The sequence below is a fragment of the Oncorhynchus kisutch genome, linkage group LG27 (assembly GCF_002021735.2).
Source record: "Oncorhynchus kisutch isolate 150728-3 linkage group LG27, Okis_V2, whole genome shotgun sequence".
NCBI lineage: Eukaryota > Metazoa > Chordata > Actinopteri > Salmoniformes > Salmonidae > Oncorhynchus > Oncorhynchus kisutch.
Window position 1 is genome coordinate 8,703,669 of NC_034200.2, and position 18,209 is coordinate 8,721,877.

The 18,209-nt window shown below is 40.9% G+C and overlaps 1 protein-coding gene across 1 annotated transcript in view; it reads right to left on the reverse strand.

Moving 5' to 3' along the window:
* Nucleotides 1-16,489, reverse strand: part of LOC109872156 (elongation factor 2-like) — a 28,852-nt gene extending 12,363 nt beyond the window's left edge. Inside the window, exons 1-5 of the mRNA XM_020463275.2 lie at nucleotides 16,041-16,489; nucleotides 6,420-6,634; nucleotides 4,004-4,185; nucleotides 1,533-1,744; nucleotides 1,128-1,306 (exon numbers count right to left, since the gene is read on the reverse strand). Coding sequence (XP_020318864.1) covers nucleotides 1,128-1,306; nucleotides 1,533-1,744; nucleotides 4,004-4,185; nucleotides 6,420-6,634; nucleotides 16,041-16,043 — 791 coding nt within the window. The 5' untranslated portion in view covers nucleotides 16,044-16,489. The remainder of the gene's footprint in view (nucleotides 1-1,127; nucleotides 1,307-1,532; nucleotides 1,745-4,003; nucleotides 4,186-6,419; nucleotides 6,635-16,040) is intronic.
* Nucleotides 16,490-18,209: the final 1,720 nt, after the last annotated feature.

Genomic DNA, 18,209 nt, shown 5'->3' on the forward strand with positions numbered 1-18,209 from the left:
GATATACAGAAGACAGCCCTATTAAAGACCAAGTTCATATTATGGCAAGAACAGTGCAAATGAACAAAGAGAAACGACAGTCCATCATTACTTTAAGAGATGGTCAGTCAATCCGAAAAATTAAGAACTTTGAAAGTGCAGTCGCAAAAACCAGCGCTATGATGAAACTGGCTCTCATGAGGATCGCCACAGGAAAGGAAGACCCAGAGTTACCTCTGATGCAGAGGATAAGTTCATTAGTCACCAGCCTGAAATCAGGTCTTAATGGTCAAATTGCTGCAAAGAAACCACTAACCACTACACTTGCTTGGGCCAAGAAACACGAGCAATGGACATTAGACCGGTGGAAATCTGTCCTTTGGTCTGATGAGTCAAAATTTGAGATTTTACACATCCAACCGGCGGTGTCTTTGTGAGACACAGAGTAGGTGAACGGATGATCTCCGCATGTGTGGTTCCCACTGTGAAGCATGGAAGAGGTGTGATGGTGCTTTGCTGGTGACACTGCAAGACACACTTAACCAGCATGGCTACCACAGCATTCTGCAGCGATACGCCATCACAAATGGTTTGCGCTTAGTGGGACTATCATTTGTTTTTCAACAGGGCAATGACCCAACACACCTCCAGGCTGTGTAAAGACTATATGACCAAGGAGAAGAATGATGGACTGCTGCATCAGATGACCTGGCCTTCACAAATCACCCAACCTCAACCCAATTGCAATGGTTTGGGATGATTTGGACCGCAGAGGGAAGGAAAAGCAGCCAACAAGTGCTCAGCATATGTGGGAACTCCTTCAAGACGGTTGAAAAATCATTCCAGGTGAAGCTGGTTGAGAGTATGCAAAGCCGTAATCAAGTCAAAGGGTGGCTACTAAGATCTAAAATATATTTAGATTTGTTTAACACTTTTTTGGGTTACTACATGATTCCATGTGTGTTATTTCATAGAATGATAGTGAAGACAATAAAACAATGTAAAACCCTTTAATAAGGAGTTGTCCAAAGTTTACTCATACAATGTGTGTGCGATTACATACGCAAGTACATACAGTGTGGTGTGTGTGTATGCATGTACAGTCTGTGTAGTTATATATATACACATGTATGTGTGTGTGTGTGTACCTCTCTCCCCATAGCTTCTTCATCATGTCCTCCACCTTCTTACATCTCTCTGCTGGTCCCAACTGGGTGTCTTTGCCAGCAGAAAACTTGGCCACGTACATCTCAGCAAACTGCTTGAGGGTGAAGGCCCAGCCGTGGAGGCCAGACCCAAACCCTACAGTACCGATCACAGGGTCAATCTGAGGGACGACAAGAGGACCATGTCGTTGTCTTAGGCCAAACATGTTTCCCTTTGATCACGTCAGAGTTTGGAGACAAGTCCCATTTAAATCTGTCAGTTGAACTAGACATTAATTTTCTCTATAGCGGTGCAACTCCACTCCTAAATTGGCGGGAATTTACAAGGAATTCAATCCAACTGATCACTACTTAGACTTATTCTTGTCAGGTGTGTCTCCCTCTCACCATAATGGCACCCATTGGTCCTGCTTCATCCTCTCCATAGGTGGCGATGATGACGTTGACGTTCTCCACGATGCGCTGGAATGTCTGGAACAGGTCCTCAGGCTCCAGCTGCAGCTCCAGCAGGGCCCGGTCCATCTTGTTCATCATCAGCACCGGCTTGATGCGCTCAGCAATGGCCTGCCTCAACACAGTCTCTGTCTGCACACACACACCTGAACAGGGGATGGAGAATGAGGCTGTTATATGAAAATCCAAACACAGAAATTGAGAGAGCAAGAAAGACTGCCCTGAGAGAAAGGAGACCGGAACAATGAGAGAGAGGAAGCGAGAGAAAGGACATTGAGAGAGCAAGAAAGACTGCCCTGAGAGAAAGGAGACCGGAACAATGAGAGAGATGAAGCGAGAGAAAGGACATTGAGAGAGGCCTGAGCGAGAGAAAGGAGACCGGAACAATGAGAGAGAGGAAGCGAGAGAAAGGACATTGAGAGAGGCCTGAGCGAGAGAAAGGAGACCGGAACAATGAGAGAGAGGAAGCGAGAGAAAGGACATTGAGAGAGGCCTGAGCGAGAGAAAGAAGGACAATGGGCAAAAGGTCTGTCCTCCACCCTCTCCTCCTTGACCCGGAAACCGATAGATGTTGTTGAGGAGAAGTAAATTCGTTAGTAGGTGAACAGAAGGGTCCTCTCCCCTCCTCGATAGCTAACCTTGATGAAATGTGGCTATGTGTATCCTAGGGCCATATCAAATAAGTTTACATTTTCCCCAAATCCTGTTCAGTTTTGTTTTTAAACGGGTTTCCGTCATACAGTTTTGCATTTTTATTATATTAACACAACATTTATGTCCACAATGCTTAATAAACCACATCAGACCACTTTTGAGGTCCAGGAAAATCTTTTTATGGATTTTGGGGTGTAGTTACACTAAGTCAACTGTGCACCAGCCTATTTTGGGGGGTGTTAGCGATGTTTTTGTAGCGCTCATGTGATTGCAAAGTTGGAAAAACTACTGGCCACTGGATTGATGTAAATAATCATGATATCATTCCGCAAGGCAGGCATAAGCTACTTTGTAGTTAACAGTTAATTGAGAAAGATGGAGGTTCCCCAAAACAACCAGAAGACGGTCATCATTACATTAGCATCGTCACTAACAGCTACAAAGTGGTAGACAAATGCATGCACACAGACAGGGGCATTCCTGTGCCGTTGCCTATTCAGAGAGTTGAAGGAAAACATGAATCACTGATGCATTTTGATCATCTTGGAAAAAATAATGTATATTCTAAAATTCAACATCAAGTTGATTTCTTACTAACAAGTTCAATAAAATGTTTGATATTGTCGAATTCCGTTTTAATGTCTAGATTCAGTGATTCCATCCGTGATCTATTTAACGCAGATTTTATAGGGCCATAATATCCAGAGTCCTTCGCGGAAGCGTTTTGCAATCTGCCACACCCACTTTAAAATCAGCTTTGTCAGAGAAGTAAAGCATGCACATGTTAAAAAACAATGAGCTACTCATCTTTTTATCTATGAAATGTCTTAAATTAAATGTAGTTTCTTGGGATCCACCCCTGTAAACGTAATTTGCCTGATGATGCGCGAGTGGGGAAGGAGTTTAATTCCATTTCTGGTCCACACCCTCTCCTCGCCACCTCAATTTTACCTTTATTTATTTTACCTTTATGCAAGTCAGTTAAAGAACAAATTCTTATTTTCAATGACGGCCTAGGAACAGTGCCTGTTCAGGGGCAGAACAACAGATTTGTACCTTGTCAGCTCGGGGGTTTGAACTTGCAACCTTCCGGTTACTAGTCCAACGCTCTAACCACTAGGCTACCCTGCCGCCCCAATGACGGCCTACCATGGCCAAATCCTAAACCGGACGACACTTGGCCAATTGTGCGCCACCCTATGGGACTCCCAATCACAGCCGGTTGGGATACAGCCTGGATTCGAACTAGGGTGTCTGTAGAGACGCCTCTAGCACTGAGATGCAGTGCCTTAGACCACCCCTCTCGGGAGCCTTTGACTTTTTTTTTCTCCAAAAGGAGGCAAGGGAGCATGCAGGAGTTGAGCAAATCCAATATAGAAAAGGAAAATTAGTTAGTAGGTGAACGGAAGTGTCCTCGCCTCCTCCCATCAAGGAAGCACAAGAATATCCTACCAGTCCTTCGCGGAAGAGTTGAAATCCGCAACACCCCCTTTGAATCAGATGTTTTTTCAGAGAAAAGTATGCACATATTTAAAAAAATGACATGCTACTTATCCTTTCATCTATAAAATGTTGCACAACTAGCTAAAGATCTTTACTACTTTATACATTTAATTTGTAATTCCACCTCTGTAAACGTCATTTGCAATTGAGAATCTCCCAGTGAGAAAGGAGAGAGCAAGAGAAACAAAGACTGAGTAAGAAAGGAGAGAGCAAGAGAAACAAAGACTGAGTAAGAAAGGAGAGTCTACCTGAGACACAGTCGACCACCACCAGTGCACCGTCTGTGACCCTGAGGGCGGCTGTGACCTCAGAGGAGAAGTCCACGTGGCCCGGGGAGTCGATCAGGTTGATGAGGAAACCAAGCCCATCCTTCGTCTGCTTGATGAAGGCCATGTCATTTTCCCCCAGCTCATAGTACATAGAGATGGCCCTGAGAAGAGTGAGGGAGAGGATAGGTGAATGGTAAATGTTTCAACATTAAATTATATATTTTTTATTATATAGTGTCTAAAACCAAGTGTCCCTGTCAGCCGTGGGATGCAGACTAACAGGGATAGTAGTCAAGTCAATGTGTGCAGGGGGAATGACAGAACAAGCTGCACTGTAACTGATCTTGCTTTGTTGTTTGTCATCTGTGTAAAGCCAAAGACAAATCTCCAAAGCATGGTAAAATAACTGTTTTCTACCTCTAATCTGGAATCTTCAGCTCAGGCATAAGTATAGGCAGTGTTGTTTTCAGCCATACATACAGTGCCTTCAGAAAGTAGTTATACCCTTTGACAGCCTGAATTCACACCCCCGAGGCAATACATGCTAGAAAATCACATGTGGCAGCATTTACAGCGGTGAGTCTTTCTGGGTAAGTCTAAGAGCTTTGCACACCTTGATTTTACAATATTTGCATTTTTAAAATTGTCAAGTTGGTTGTTGATCATTGCTAGACAGCATTTAAGTCTGGCCATAGATTTGAGCCAATTTTATTCAAAACTAGGACTCATTCAATGCAACACTATTGTAGATATTTGGCCTTGTGTTTTAGGTTATTGTCCTGATGAAAGTTGAATTTTCTCCCAGTGTCTGAAAACCATGTTTTTCTCTAGGAATTTCCTGTGCTTAGCTCTATTCTGTTTCTTTTTATCCCAAAAAGTGCTGAGGAGTATTTTGGTCTGTAATAAAGCCCTTTTGTGGGAAAAAAATACAATGAACTCTGATTGGGTGGCCCCGACTGCCAAGTCATGTGAAATCCAGAGATTAGGGCCTAATGAATTTCTTTCAATTGACTGATATCCTTATATGAACTGTAACTCAGTAAAATCTTTGAAATTGTATAATGAACAAAAAATATAAATGCAACAATGTTGTTGATCCATTGGTTAGGGGCGGCAGGGTAGCCTAGTGGTTAGAGTATTGGACTAGTAACCGAAAGGTTGCAAGTGCAAATCCCCGAGCTGACAAGGTACAAAATCTGTCGTTCTGCCCCTGAACAGGCAGTTAAACCCACTGTTCCTAGGCAGTCATTGAAAATAAGAATTTGTTCTTAACTGACTTGCCTAGTACATTTTTTTAAATATCCTATCACAGCCTTTAAACTCTAACTGTTTTAAAAGTCACCATTGGCATCATGGTGAAATCCCTGAGGGGTTTACTTCCTCGCCAGCAACAGAGTTAGGAAGGATGCCTGTATCTTTGTAGTGACTGGGTGTATTGATACACTGGGTGTATCGATACACCATCCAAAGTGTAATTAACACCGTGCTCAATGGGATATCCTGTCTTTTTTATTTTACCCATCTACCAATAGTGCCTTTTTTTGCTAGGCATTGGAAAACCTCCCTGTTTGTGGTTGAATCCGTTTGAAATTCACTGTTTGAGGGATGTTACAGATATCTCTGTACCCCACACAGAATTGAGGTAGTCATTAAAAATTTAAAAGTTAAAACACTAGTCCATGCAACTTACTAAGCAAAGTTTTACTCTTGAACTCATTTAGGCTTACCATAAAGGGTTGAATAGTTGATTCAAGACATTTCAGCTTTTCATTTGTAAAAAAAAATCTAAAAACATAGTTCCATTGTGGGGTGTTGTGTGTAGGCCAGTGGCCATCTCTATTTAATCCGTTTTAAATTCAGGTGTAACAAAATGTGTCAAGTCAAGGGGTTTGAATACTTTCTGAAGGCACTGTATGCTAGCTAAGCCCATATGAAAGTGTGCATTTTACAACACTGTCCTCTGTACAACACTGTTCATATGACAGAAATATACAACCGTGGGAAAAGATAGTGATCAGAAACCGACCTGTAGTCTATAGAAGATCACATGAGTGTGGTGAAGATACAGACCTCGCTCTTCAAGTTTGAGAAATTACTTTAAAATAATTTACATTTATTCAGATGAAGGCCAAATGAGTCGTAATGTCAATGATTTTAACAAAGTTAACAAAAAAAACTCAAGCAACATACAACCTACCAATTCCTATACTGTAGATGTAAGATCCAAACACACGCACTCCTGGGTTCTATTCACCATGAATGAAACCGAGGCAAACGGGCCAAAACTGGGACGGACGACATGAACTTGCCCCATTAACAAACCCTTGCTTTCGATTTTAGTTGCAAAACGTTTTGCAACAGTGTGCACTAATGAATATGACCCTGTACTACTTACGTGGACTTGATGGTAATACACCGCTCCTGCTCGTCTTTGCGTGTGTCTGTGAAGCGAGTCTCTCCGGCGCGAGACCCTGCAATGATCCCGGCTTTAGACACCAGGGAGTCCGTCAGCGTGGACTTGCCGTGGTCCACATGAGCGATCACAGACATGTTACGGATGTTGGACTTCTTGTCCATGATCGCACGGATCTGGTCCACTGTAAAGTTCACCTGAAGAGCACAGATCAATCAAGGCATTATTGTAAAAAAATAAATATGCTCTCGTCTTGATGACTAGCCCGGCTAAATAAAAGGGTTAATTCAGTCATTTGGGGTGAACCCTAACTCACGCATGTCAAATGCTCACTTACGTCTCCCAATGACATGCATGACTATGGGACTCTTTACACTACTTTGAAGACACAAACTAGGTCCAAGTGAGATAATTGCATAGTGTGAAGAGAGATCTAGATTCAAATCTCTTTAAGGGATACCTCCGGAGGTAATGTGGGAGACATCTTCACCACATACCCTCCTCTGAGGAGTAGTGTAAAGATAATGGCTCTCCCACATCACATCTCCCTGGAAGAATTACCTTAATTCCAGTAGAGAGCATTTTTGCTGTTAACAAAAATGCAAATCATTGCGAACACTATGTACAATATGGTTTTGATGAAAAGCTCCTGTATAGCTCTAATAACCAAAATAAGGATAGCCATCTATTTATTATGGTACACTGCACTCACGTGAAGCAAGACTGTAGCTTAGGCCACACCATACCCAAGGCTAGTGTGAAAAGTAGCAAATCTGATGTTAGAAAAAGATCTGACATACTTTACTAAATGTAAATCCACCCCAAGTGAAAATTTGAGTGGCCATTAAGCTTCACTTCTTTATTTGTAATGTGCATATGCATTTGACATTTAACACCAGTAACCCTGGTCCAACAAAAACAACAATGAAAGCAAAATGATCTTTGATGGACTGTCAGCATACATTTTCATTTGATAACCACACTCAGCTAGAGGAAAAAAAAGGGGATACAACAACACGTTGACTGATGATCTAGCTCTTTTAGAAAGCACATTAGTGTGGGATGCTGACATTTGCCTTAGACATCTGGTCATATGGGGTGAGGTGGTATGTCATATCTTGGTGGGTGGGTGGCATGACACTATAAGTAGAATAGAACGGTCTGGCTCACAGAATATAATTTAACCCATTACTCTATTTTAGGGAAAGACCACCAACATATGCTATTTTACTTGTTGACACTATAATTATCGATTATCCTTTGAACTGGACAGGTCAGCGCTAGTTCATATACCGCCCCAGACCTTTGAAATATGATGCGTTATAAGTCATCTGGACAATAGAATGAGTAAAAATGAATCCAAGGCTGAAAAACTGCCAAAGTTCATTAAAGAGCATGGTCATTACACAGGTGCTGGGGAAACTAAAAGGCCACTAAAATGTGCAGTTGTGTCAACACAATAACACAGATGTCTCAAGTTTAAGGGAGCGTGAAATTGGCATGCTGCTTGCAGAAATGTCCACCAGAGCGGTTGCCAGAGAATGTAATGTTAGTTTCAATACCATATGGTCTCCAATGTCATTTTAGAGAACTTGGTAGTATGTCCAACTGGCCTCAACTGTAGCCTAACTGATGCCTCGTGGCCTTATGCTGCCATCTATTGGAAATATTTAGCAATTAAAAGTTATTAATTTACAGCAGACCGTAAAGACACTGAGGCAACTTAGAAATAAAGTATATTTTCATATTATTTGAGGATCAGTCTCAAACCTGCCCCACTTATCCTTATTTCTTTTATTGACTTTTTTGATCGTCTCATCACTGCAACTCCCCAACAGGCTCAGGAGAGGTGGCGGTCTGATCCTTAGTCCTCCAAAACTTGACCTGCCAAACCGCGCGTCTTAACCCAGAAACCAGCTGCACCAATGTGTTGGAGGAAACACTGTTTAACTGACTACCAAAGGAGTCACAAGGAGTCGCTAGAGCACAATAAGCCAAGTAAAGCCCCCCCAGCCAAACCCTCCCCTAACCCGGACAATGCTGGGCCAATTGTGCGCCGCCCTATGGGACATCCATTCACGGCCGGTTGTGACACAGCCTGGGATTGAACCTGGGTCTGTAGTGACCTTAAACCAACGCGCCACTCGGAAGGCCCCAGCCCCACCTATCCTACGCCGATTGCTGGAGTTTCACCGAGATTACTTGGTCACACCCAGTTCAAACCACATTTGAAATAAAATGTGGCTTGTTTATCAACTGTTTTGCCTTGCAATAATAAAATACCATTACAATAACAAATAATTTAAAAAAGCTAATACTTATAAGTTGATAAAATAACATTTACTACTGGTACTTAGGGATAGACCCCTTTTTTCAATTTTCACCTAAATGACACACCTAAATCTAACTGCCTGTAACTCAGGCCCCGAAGCAATGATATGCATATTCTTGGTACCATTTGAAAAGAAACACTTTGAAGTTTGTGAAAATGTGAATTGCATGTAGGATAATAACAATAGATCTGGTAGAAGTAAATACAACAACAACAAAAAAATGCAAGAGAATTGTCCCAGTTCTAGCCATCACTCTGGTTGTAATTACGATAGTGTCCACAAGATGGCAGCAGTGTATGTGTGAAGTTTCAGATGGATATCTTGAAAAGTCCCCAAGTACATTTGGGTGCAAAGGGGACATTTGCATTCATATTCCATTTTTCTTCAAGAATATCATCAAACCTGTATACTTGGACTTTGGTTTAGCTTTCCAAGTATTAGCATCCATGTTATATGATGAACATTTGCAAAACTCTGAATATTCTTCTACGTTGTGTCCAAAAGGAAAAGTCATGCTGTCGCAAAAGGTTAGCGCCTACATTTTGCAACCGAGACGGGGTTTCTGGATACCCACATAAAACCCAGCTCATTGGCTATCTAGCTAGCTTTGTTTGACCCCGATTGGTGCTTATTTGACAAGGATACAGTCCTTCAAGTGATGGCCACCCGTGTCATCGGCTAAAGGATATACTACACCCCTAATGAAATAGTGAAGTCTTACCTTCTAGGATAGAGACAAATGTGATTTGACTCGTTGAAACAACATTTAGGGTGAGATTTTCACATATACCTTTCTTGCAAATTGAACGTGTGGAAATACAAAATCAATCATACGTGCTGGACCTTTTTAGGATATGAAAAAGGATTTTATCTAACAAAACACTTCACGTTATCTCTGGAACTCTTTGGATGATAAATCAGAGCAAGATTTCAGAATGTAAGTACACATTTCACCTTCAGAGGTGAAGTTATCAAACCTAACGCATAAAAAAAAAAGTGTTAGGAGCTCCTCAAACAATTGCATGGAATTTTTGCCATGATTTATAACTGTCCCGTTAACACCCATCCCTATTAACTAGCATAATATTATTACTAAACCCTAGAATTATGGTTATGGCTAGGGTTAAGTTCTTCTGACAAACAGTATGGTTTATAGCTCTTGCTACTCCCTGTGGTCATTTGCGGGTAGTACATACCTCATTCGCAACACTCACTGGGCTCAAATTCAGAGGCAGAAAGTGCATCAGATCTACAAATCAATGAGCTAGGCTCATCCATTTGGTTTGCATCTCCGTGAACATGTGCAGCATACGCTCAAGTGGTTGCCTATGAACATAGATTGACATATCAAATTATAGAGCAGCCATTTAGAAACAAAACAACAAAAAATGTATTATTTCATAAAACAAATCTGGCAGTTTAAAAAAAATATTTAAAAAATTTTTTTTAAAGAAAAAATAACAAAAAAAAAAAAAATCGGCCACAACTTGAAAAAGATAGGGACACCAGTTGAGGCGTTATACCTTTTTCTGGAAAAATATGGTTAATCATGACCGGAAAATGTTTCACTTTTGCTGGATAGGCACCAGCCATCTCTAGCACCATGGGTCACCACAATGTGATATCACTCACCAAGTAGCCATGAACATGCTAATATTGAAGTAGAACTGACAGTGTTTTAGCAACATTTTAATTCAAATCTGTTCATATACACCCACAGGAACGTGAGCACCCAAAGAACACAGTGGCCTCCATCATTATTAAATGGAAGAAGTTTGGAACCACCAAGACTCTTCGTAGAGCTGGCCACCCAGCCAAACAGAGCAATCGGGAGAGAAGGGCTTTGGTCAGGGGAGTGACCAAGAACCTGATGGTCACTGAGAGCTCCAGAGTTCCTCTGTTGAGATGGGAGAAACTTCCAGAAGGACAACCATCTCAGCAGCACTCCACCAATCAGGCATTTATGGTAGAGACGGAATCTACTCAGTAAAAAGCACATGACAGCCCACTTGGATAATACCAAAATTTCCTAAAGACTCCAAGACCATGAGAAAGAAGATTCTCTGGTCTGATGAAACCAATATTGAACTCTTTGGCCTGAATGCCAAGCATCATGTCTGGAGGAAACCTGGAAACCATCCCTATGGTGAAGCATGGTGGTGTAGCATCATGCTGTGGAGATATTTTTCAGGGACTGGGATCAAGGGAAAGATGAACGGAGCAAAGTACAAAGAGATCACAGATTACTGCACCTGTACATAGCCCACCTATAATTTAGCCCAAACAACTACCTCTTTCCCAACTGTATTTAATTTTAATTTATTTATTTATTTTGCTCCTTTGCACCCCATTATTTTTATTTCTACTTTGCACATTCTTCCATTGCAAAACTACCATTCCAGTGTTTTACTTGCATTTACTTTGCCACCATGGCCTTTTTTGCCTTTACCTCCCTTCTCACCTCATTTGCTCACATTGTATATAGACTTGTTTATACTGTATTATTGACTGTATGTTTGTTTTACTCCATGTGTAACTCTGTGTCGTTGTATCTGTCGAACTGCTTTGCTTTATCTTGGCCAGGTCGCAATTGTAAATGAGAACTTGTTCTCAACTTGCCTACCTGGTTAAATAAAGGTAAAATAAATAAATAAATAAAAATCCTTGATGAAAACCTGCTCCAGAGCACTCAGGACCTCAGACTGGGGCGAAAGGTTCACTATCCAACAGGACAACGACCCGAAGCACACAGCCAAGACAACACAGGAGTGGCTTTGGGACAAGTCTGAATGTCCTTGAGTGGCCCAGCCAGATCCTGGACTTGTACCTGATCGAACATCTCTGGAGAGAACTGAGAAAAGCTGAGCAGTGACACTCCACATCCAACCTGACAAAGCTTGAGAGGATCTGCAGAGAAGAAAGGGAGAACCTGACTAACTACAGGTGTGCCACGCTTGTTGCATCATACCCAAGAAGACTCGAGGCTGTAATCGCTGCCAAAGGTGCTTCAACATAGTACTGAGTAAAAGGTCTGAATACTTAGGTAAATGTGATTTTATTTTATTTTATACATTTGCAAACATTTTTTTTATATTTAAAATGGGTTTTACGTTGTCTTTATGGGGTATTGTGTGAAGATTGAAGGGGGGGGGGGGCAATTTAATAAATTTTAGAATAAGGCTGTAATGTAACAATGTGGAAAAAGTCAAGGGGTACTTTCCAAATGCACTGTAGATTTGATCCTTCACATTTTCATAAATTCATAGAATTTGGGGGAATTACATATAGTAAAGGCATCTGTAAAAATTCTATAGCAATATAGCGCAGGAAAGCAGCCGTACATTTGGACAAATCGACACGACAGTAAATAAATACAAATATATTGTCCAAGACCGGAGTCTACGCAGACGTGCTTACAGCCAATCAGAGCTACAGTACGCCTATATGTAAATAATCAAATTTACCACACAGGCCTGCCATCATTCACTTTGAACTGAGCATTTACAGGCGTAGCCACAGCTCAAATTAAGATCGTTAGAACACATTCGCCAACAGCCACCTGAATGGGTTTGTGCAAATATGTAAATACCAAGGGAGTCCTCTTACATTTGGGAACGTCACAGTCCTATTGATCAAATTAACATGAACAAAAAGGTAGGCTCTCTCTCTCTCCCTCACTTTCTTATGCACATCAACAACTAATGCTAGCCAGAGGAGCTAAAAATCTTACGAGGGAACATTAGATGAACCTTCTCAAACTTTCAGCTAGTTGCTGTCAAAATTGCACTGATAAACAGTGGGAAGTAGTAGCCTGCTCATCCTTCTGCAGCTTGCCCCAACCCACATTTTTAACAACTGAATGGGAACATTCGCATGGGCCATATTGGAAAAAAACAAAACAAGGGAATTCACTGGCCATTGTCTTATTTTGAAAAAATTATAGCCGTTTATAATGTCCACTTATGTACATAAAATGCTATATTTAGCATCCTAACAAAAAACAAATAAATATTTGTCCAGCCTATGGTGCTATGCTTGCAGATGTGCATAATATGATGTGACCCTAATCAAAAAGTATTTAACGCCAAAAAACAAAACTATAGGTTGTAACATTTAACCCTCCTGTTGTGTTCGTTTCATGTTAATTCATTCTGTGTTCCCGGTCCAAAATGACCACCCCATTATAGCTGATTATAAATCCATAATATATCTAATATTAGATATTTTTTATCAACTTAAGTTCTTGTGAACGTTACAATTTTGAACTTCTATTTGCTATTTATGGCCTGTAGGCCTCATACAACTTGTATGTATGGATTATGTATGGATTATTTTGACTATAAAAAAACTCAGATGTAACATATTGTGCTATTTATCAGACTACTTTGTGTCAAAGTTTAACACGGACTCTCTCTCCTCCTAACCAGTGTCATGATCAAAGATATGATCAAGAGACTCACATACTTTACCGTTTGGTCATTGCTCTGCCACAGAATGCATTGTGAGCAAGGCCTCAAAAAAGCTCTATATACCAGAGGTGCCAGAAAAGTTCTATATATTATTGAACCAATGTTGCAATTGGTTTGTGAGACTGTCAATAGGTGTGGTTCGTCTGGGGGAAAGGTTCCCGTGGGGGACGCCATGAAAGCTAAGAAGGGGAGTGAGGTGTGTGCTCAAACACACATGCATGTGGGGGTCTGGGAGAGGAAGTGTGTCCAACTGAGTAATGGGCATGTGCCCGAATTAAGTTTTACACACTAATTGTAGTCTCACCCATTCATTTCTAATGACCGGTCATTTTTGACCGGGAACGTGGCGTACAAAAAACAGCCAAGATATTACAAAATATATTTTGATGATTTTCATGTGTGCAGATGCCCTGTGTCGACAAAGTCATGGAACCTTATGACAATCAGATTAAATGAATGACATTTTTCAGAGAATCGGTCCAATTTGACTGGAACACAGCAGGAGGGTTAAACATGTTCTTCATTGTTTATGCACTGCATGGATCGCTGTCTGGTTGAATGCAGCATTGCTGTATGGTGCACTCAAAATGTATTGTAGTCGAGTAGCCAACCTAGGCTACTGCTCAAATGTTGTAATAATAGGCTTGCTTGTTTCTAATTCAGGCTCAGTAGATGACAACTCATTTTACACTCGCTTGTGTGTCCTAGTCAGCCCACAGGCCTTGTGCATGCTGAATGGGTGAAGGCAGCAAACAATGTACAGGCCAGCTGTGATTTACAACCTGATAGCAATATTTTTTTTGAATACCAAGAAATGTATTGATTTGCATCCAACTTTTCTGCCAACAATACCTTACTGTATGTCATGGGATTTTGAGTCGAATAGAACCAACCTATTTTAAATCCTCTTATAAAGTTGGTTTTGAAGCATAAACCAGGAATTTCATATTTCTGACTGATATGATTATTTTCATATCTGCAAAGTAGTTTAAACAATCAGTTCCACTTTAACTTACCTGAGGTAAGCTTTGGCATGGGTCCCCAGATCCTCAAAAAGTTATACAGTTGCACCATCCTGACCGGTTGCATCACCGCCTGGAATGGCAACTGTTCGGCATCAGACCGTAAGGCGCTACAGTACATCACTGGGGCCAGGTTTCCTGCCATCCAGGACCTATATACACACTAGGCTGTGTCATAGGAAGGCCCAAAAATGGTCAAAGACTCCAGGCACCCAAGTCATAGACATTCTCTCTGCTACCGCATGGCAAGCGGTACCAGAGCGCCAAGTCTAGGTCCAAAAGGCTCTTTAACAGCTTCTAACCCCAAGCCATAAGACTGCTGAACAATTACCACCCAGACTATTTACATTGTTCTTACGCTGCTGCTACTCACTGCTTATTATCTATGCAGTCACTTTACATGTACAAATTACCTCGACTAACCTGTACCCCCTCACATTGACCAGTACCCCGGTATATAGCCTTGTTATTGTATTACTTTTTAACTTTCCTTTAGTAAATATTTCCTTAACGATTTCTTGAACTGCATTGTTGGTTATGGGCATTTCAGAGTAAGGTGTAGACTGGTTGTATTCAGCACATGTGAATAATAAAATTAGATTTGAAGCCTACAAGGCAGTGGAGGTTGCTGAGGGGAGGACGGCTCATAAAATGGCTGGAGAGGAGCGAATGGAATCAAACACATGGAACCCATTTCTTTAAAGTATTTGACACGTTCCACATATTGCGCTCCAGACATTACCACGAGCCGGTCCTCTCCAATTAAGGTGCCACCAACCTCCTGTGTTACAAGGTTTACGCGGGTAGATCTCATTGCTAACAATAACGAAGCTGCAATGTGACGCAGAACAATGGGATGGGAACAGAACGTTTGGGAGGCGAGTTGGTGCCACGGTGTTATTAATACGAGATGGGAGGGTGAAAAATTCACTCAAATTAGGTATGTTTTTTCGCGATTACTTCAAAACTACGGCAAGCAGCTGGGGCATACGGTATTATTTAACTGGGCTCCATGGCGGATGCAATAAACTAATTTTAAATCAGAGAATGTAAACATTTAATGTGTCCAGCCTACTATAATAGAAAACGGTGACGCACTAAAGGGAATTGCCCATTGTGCACAACTGCATCACTCTGCACTTGCAGGCCTACATTTTTTGCGATTCCAGCACATACCCGTAACTAGCCAATTTCTCGCAAACAAAGTAATGCCCCCTTTGACCAAATAACTGACGTTTTACTGCAGGTGGCCAATTTAGAGAACTTGTGCTAGCTAATGTACGTCATTCATTTACAATTAGACACGGGACACAGTTACCAACTGTTTTGAATACCGATACAATAACACTTGTGAACAGTTAAAGTTACTGTGGTCAAAAACACCGTAAAGTCCTGTCCTCCCAAAAGCAAAGCGGGTGACAGTTACAGACAAGACATACAACCTCTAAAGATGGCTAACTAGATAATAAAAACCAACATGACAGCTGCGTAGATTCAGACATCCCTCATATTCCTCAAACGAAATTATTCAGAAACATTGGAAGCTTTCAAATCAGTAACTCAAATTGAGGTTTATTTAGCGTTGTCCGCCGCGGTTTTCTAAACATCGTCATGCCGTTCGAACAGATGGAGCATCCATCTTCGGTTCGGAGGCTGCTTCACCCGGCCCGGTTAATTTCACCGGTCACGGACGAAGGACATGAGCCAACTCTTTACCCACTGACAACACAGAATTTCCGGTTCACCTAATTATGGTAAAACACTTCAAACTCGACTTACCATTTTGCCTGATGTTCGTAGATGAACTTGTTGGTCAAATGAACACTGCGAATACACCGCCTTCCTCGTCCAAGGCAAGGCAGGAAAGAGAACGCTTATGACAGCCTACGCTGCATTGTATCACGTTTATTTGATAAACTCGGTGTAGTAGCCCTTCGCCACCGAACGGGGCGGGCTTAGTTATGGGCGAGTTCTGCCCGGGCCGACCCCAATTCCCCAAACGTTTTCATTTGCGGAGGTTTTCCAGACAGACAAGCTATGGGCAAGAGCCGCGCTCATATAGTTCAGTGGGTTCGCCTGGGCAGGTTCAGTACAAAAAACATTTTGGAACGTTGGTAGAGATGGCATTAATTATTCTGACATGAATCCTTAGAATCAGATAGGCATGTTTGTTCACATTCTATATTTATATCTGAACGTTGGCCAATGTTGTCTGCGTTCTCCCGTTGAACGCGGCCCTGGTACCCGCTTGTCCCTACTTATGTGAAGCTAGCCACAATAACGATTACCAACAATAGGGAAATTGGAGGTCGATCCTTCAAAATAAAATAAAAGTCCCTCATTGAACGCGATGCAAACGTATACAAATAGTGTAATTGTGCCATATTTGAACAATATAATTCTAAATAAGGTTGGAATATTGTTATATAATTTAAAATGAAATACAATAATTCATTAGTTTGACAAATAAACATAAAAGGCTGTTGAAATCCCATTGTGGATGTATTAGACTGCATAATTGCATTGGAGGCATACTTACCCTAAAACTTCAATTAACTGCTGTCTCAAAAGCCGCCTGTCCCTTTCAGCTGGGCAATGACACACATTGCAGCAAATAAAGGCCTGTTTCAAATAAACAGCAAGTCAAATAAAATCACATTTTATTTATCACAATGCACCAAATAAAACTGGTGTAAATTTTACTGTGAAATGCTTGCTTAGAAACCTTTCCCAACAGAGCTAAAAATATATAAATAATATACAAAATACAAAAGTAACTAACACAAGGAATAAAATCAAATGCACAATAATTTAGCTATATAGAGTGAACAGTCTTTGGCAATTTCTTGGGCATTCCTCTGAAACAGATATAGAGGTCCTGAATAGCAGGGAGGTCGACCCCAGTTATGTTCTTGGCTGTCGGCATCACCCTTTGTAGCGCTTTGCGGTCAAGGACAGTGTAATTGCCATACCAAGTGGTGATGCAGCCAGTCAAGATGCTCTCGATGGTGCAGCTGTAGAAGTTTTCGAGGATCTGAGGGCCCATACCAAATCTTTTCAGCCTCCTGAGTCTAAATGAATTGTTTACAAGGTTACCATGAATTACCATTAATTGTTTCCAAGGTTTAATGTTTGATTTGTTGCATTAAATAATTCAGTAATGACTCAACAAAAATGATGGCAATCATCCGTTTTCATCGCCAGTAAGAAACTGCTAGCCATTTGCTGCTAACAGCTGGGAACACCTAGCTAACTGACAAGTACAAGAACTGTCAACAACTTCGGGAGTACAGACCCACGGAAATCGTCCGTCGTCCTCTAGTGGCGAAAGTAAGAACTGCCATAAATGCACAGCCGAAAAGAGGAGAATAATTATTCTGTCAAGGATTTTTTTATTTATTATTATTATTATTATTATAATTTTTTAAATAGAGGTATACCAAGACAAAATAAACGGAGCACAGTGTGTAAATGATAACACATTAGTGGAGGAAATGAAGAAATAGATTAAAATGCTGGAAATTACTTCTAGAATTAAACAATTAACTATGCAAATGAGCAAAAGCTGTGTACATTAAGGAAATAGACGCCTGGCTCAAATAGAAGCCTGTCTCTAATAAGCGCATGTTGTATTCAGTGATTTAAGCAAATAAACGCCTGGGCTATTAATTGAAGTTTAAAATATGTGGCTCATTTCAAAGTGTTTTCAGAGTCCTGCAGTAAAATATATGACACTAATACTTGTGTAAACTCTGCATAGTTGTGTTCTTTGGGTGTCACTGAGTAGGCTGATACACCATTTTATGGGTGCACAATCCATAGAGTTCAATATGCAGTCTAATGGAATTTCAACAGTTATTTTCTGTTTCTTGTCAAACTAATTAATTCTTATAAATGACTTTAAATTATGCAACAATATTCCAACCTTGTTTTAATAATTATATAGTT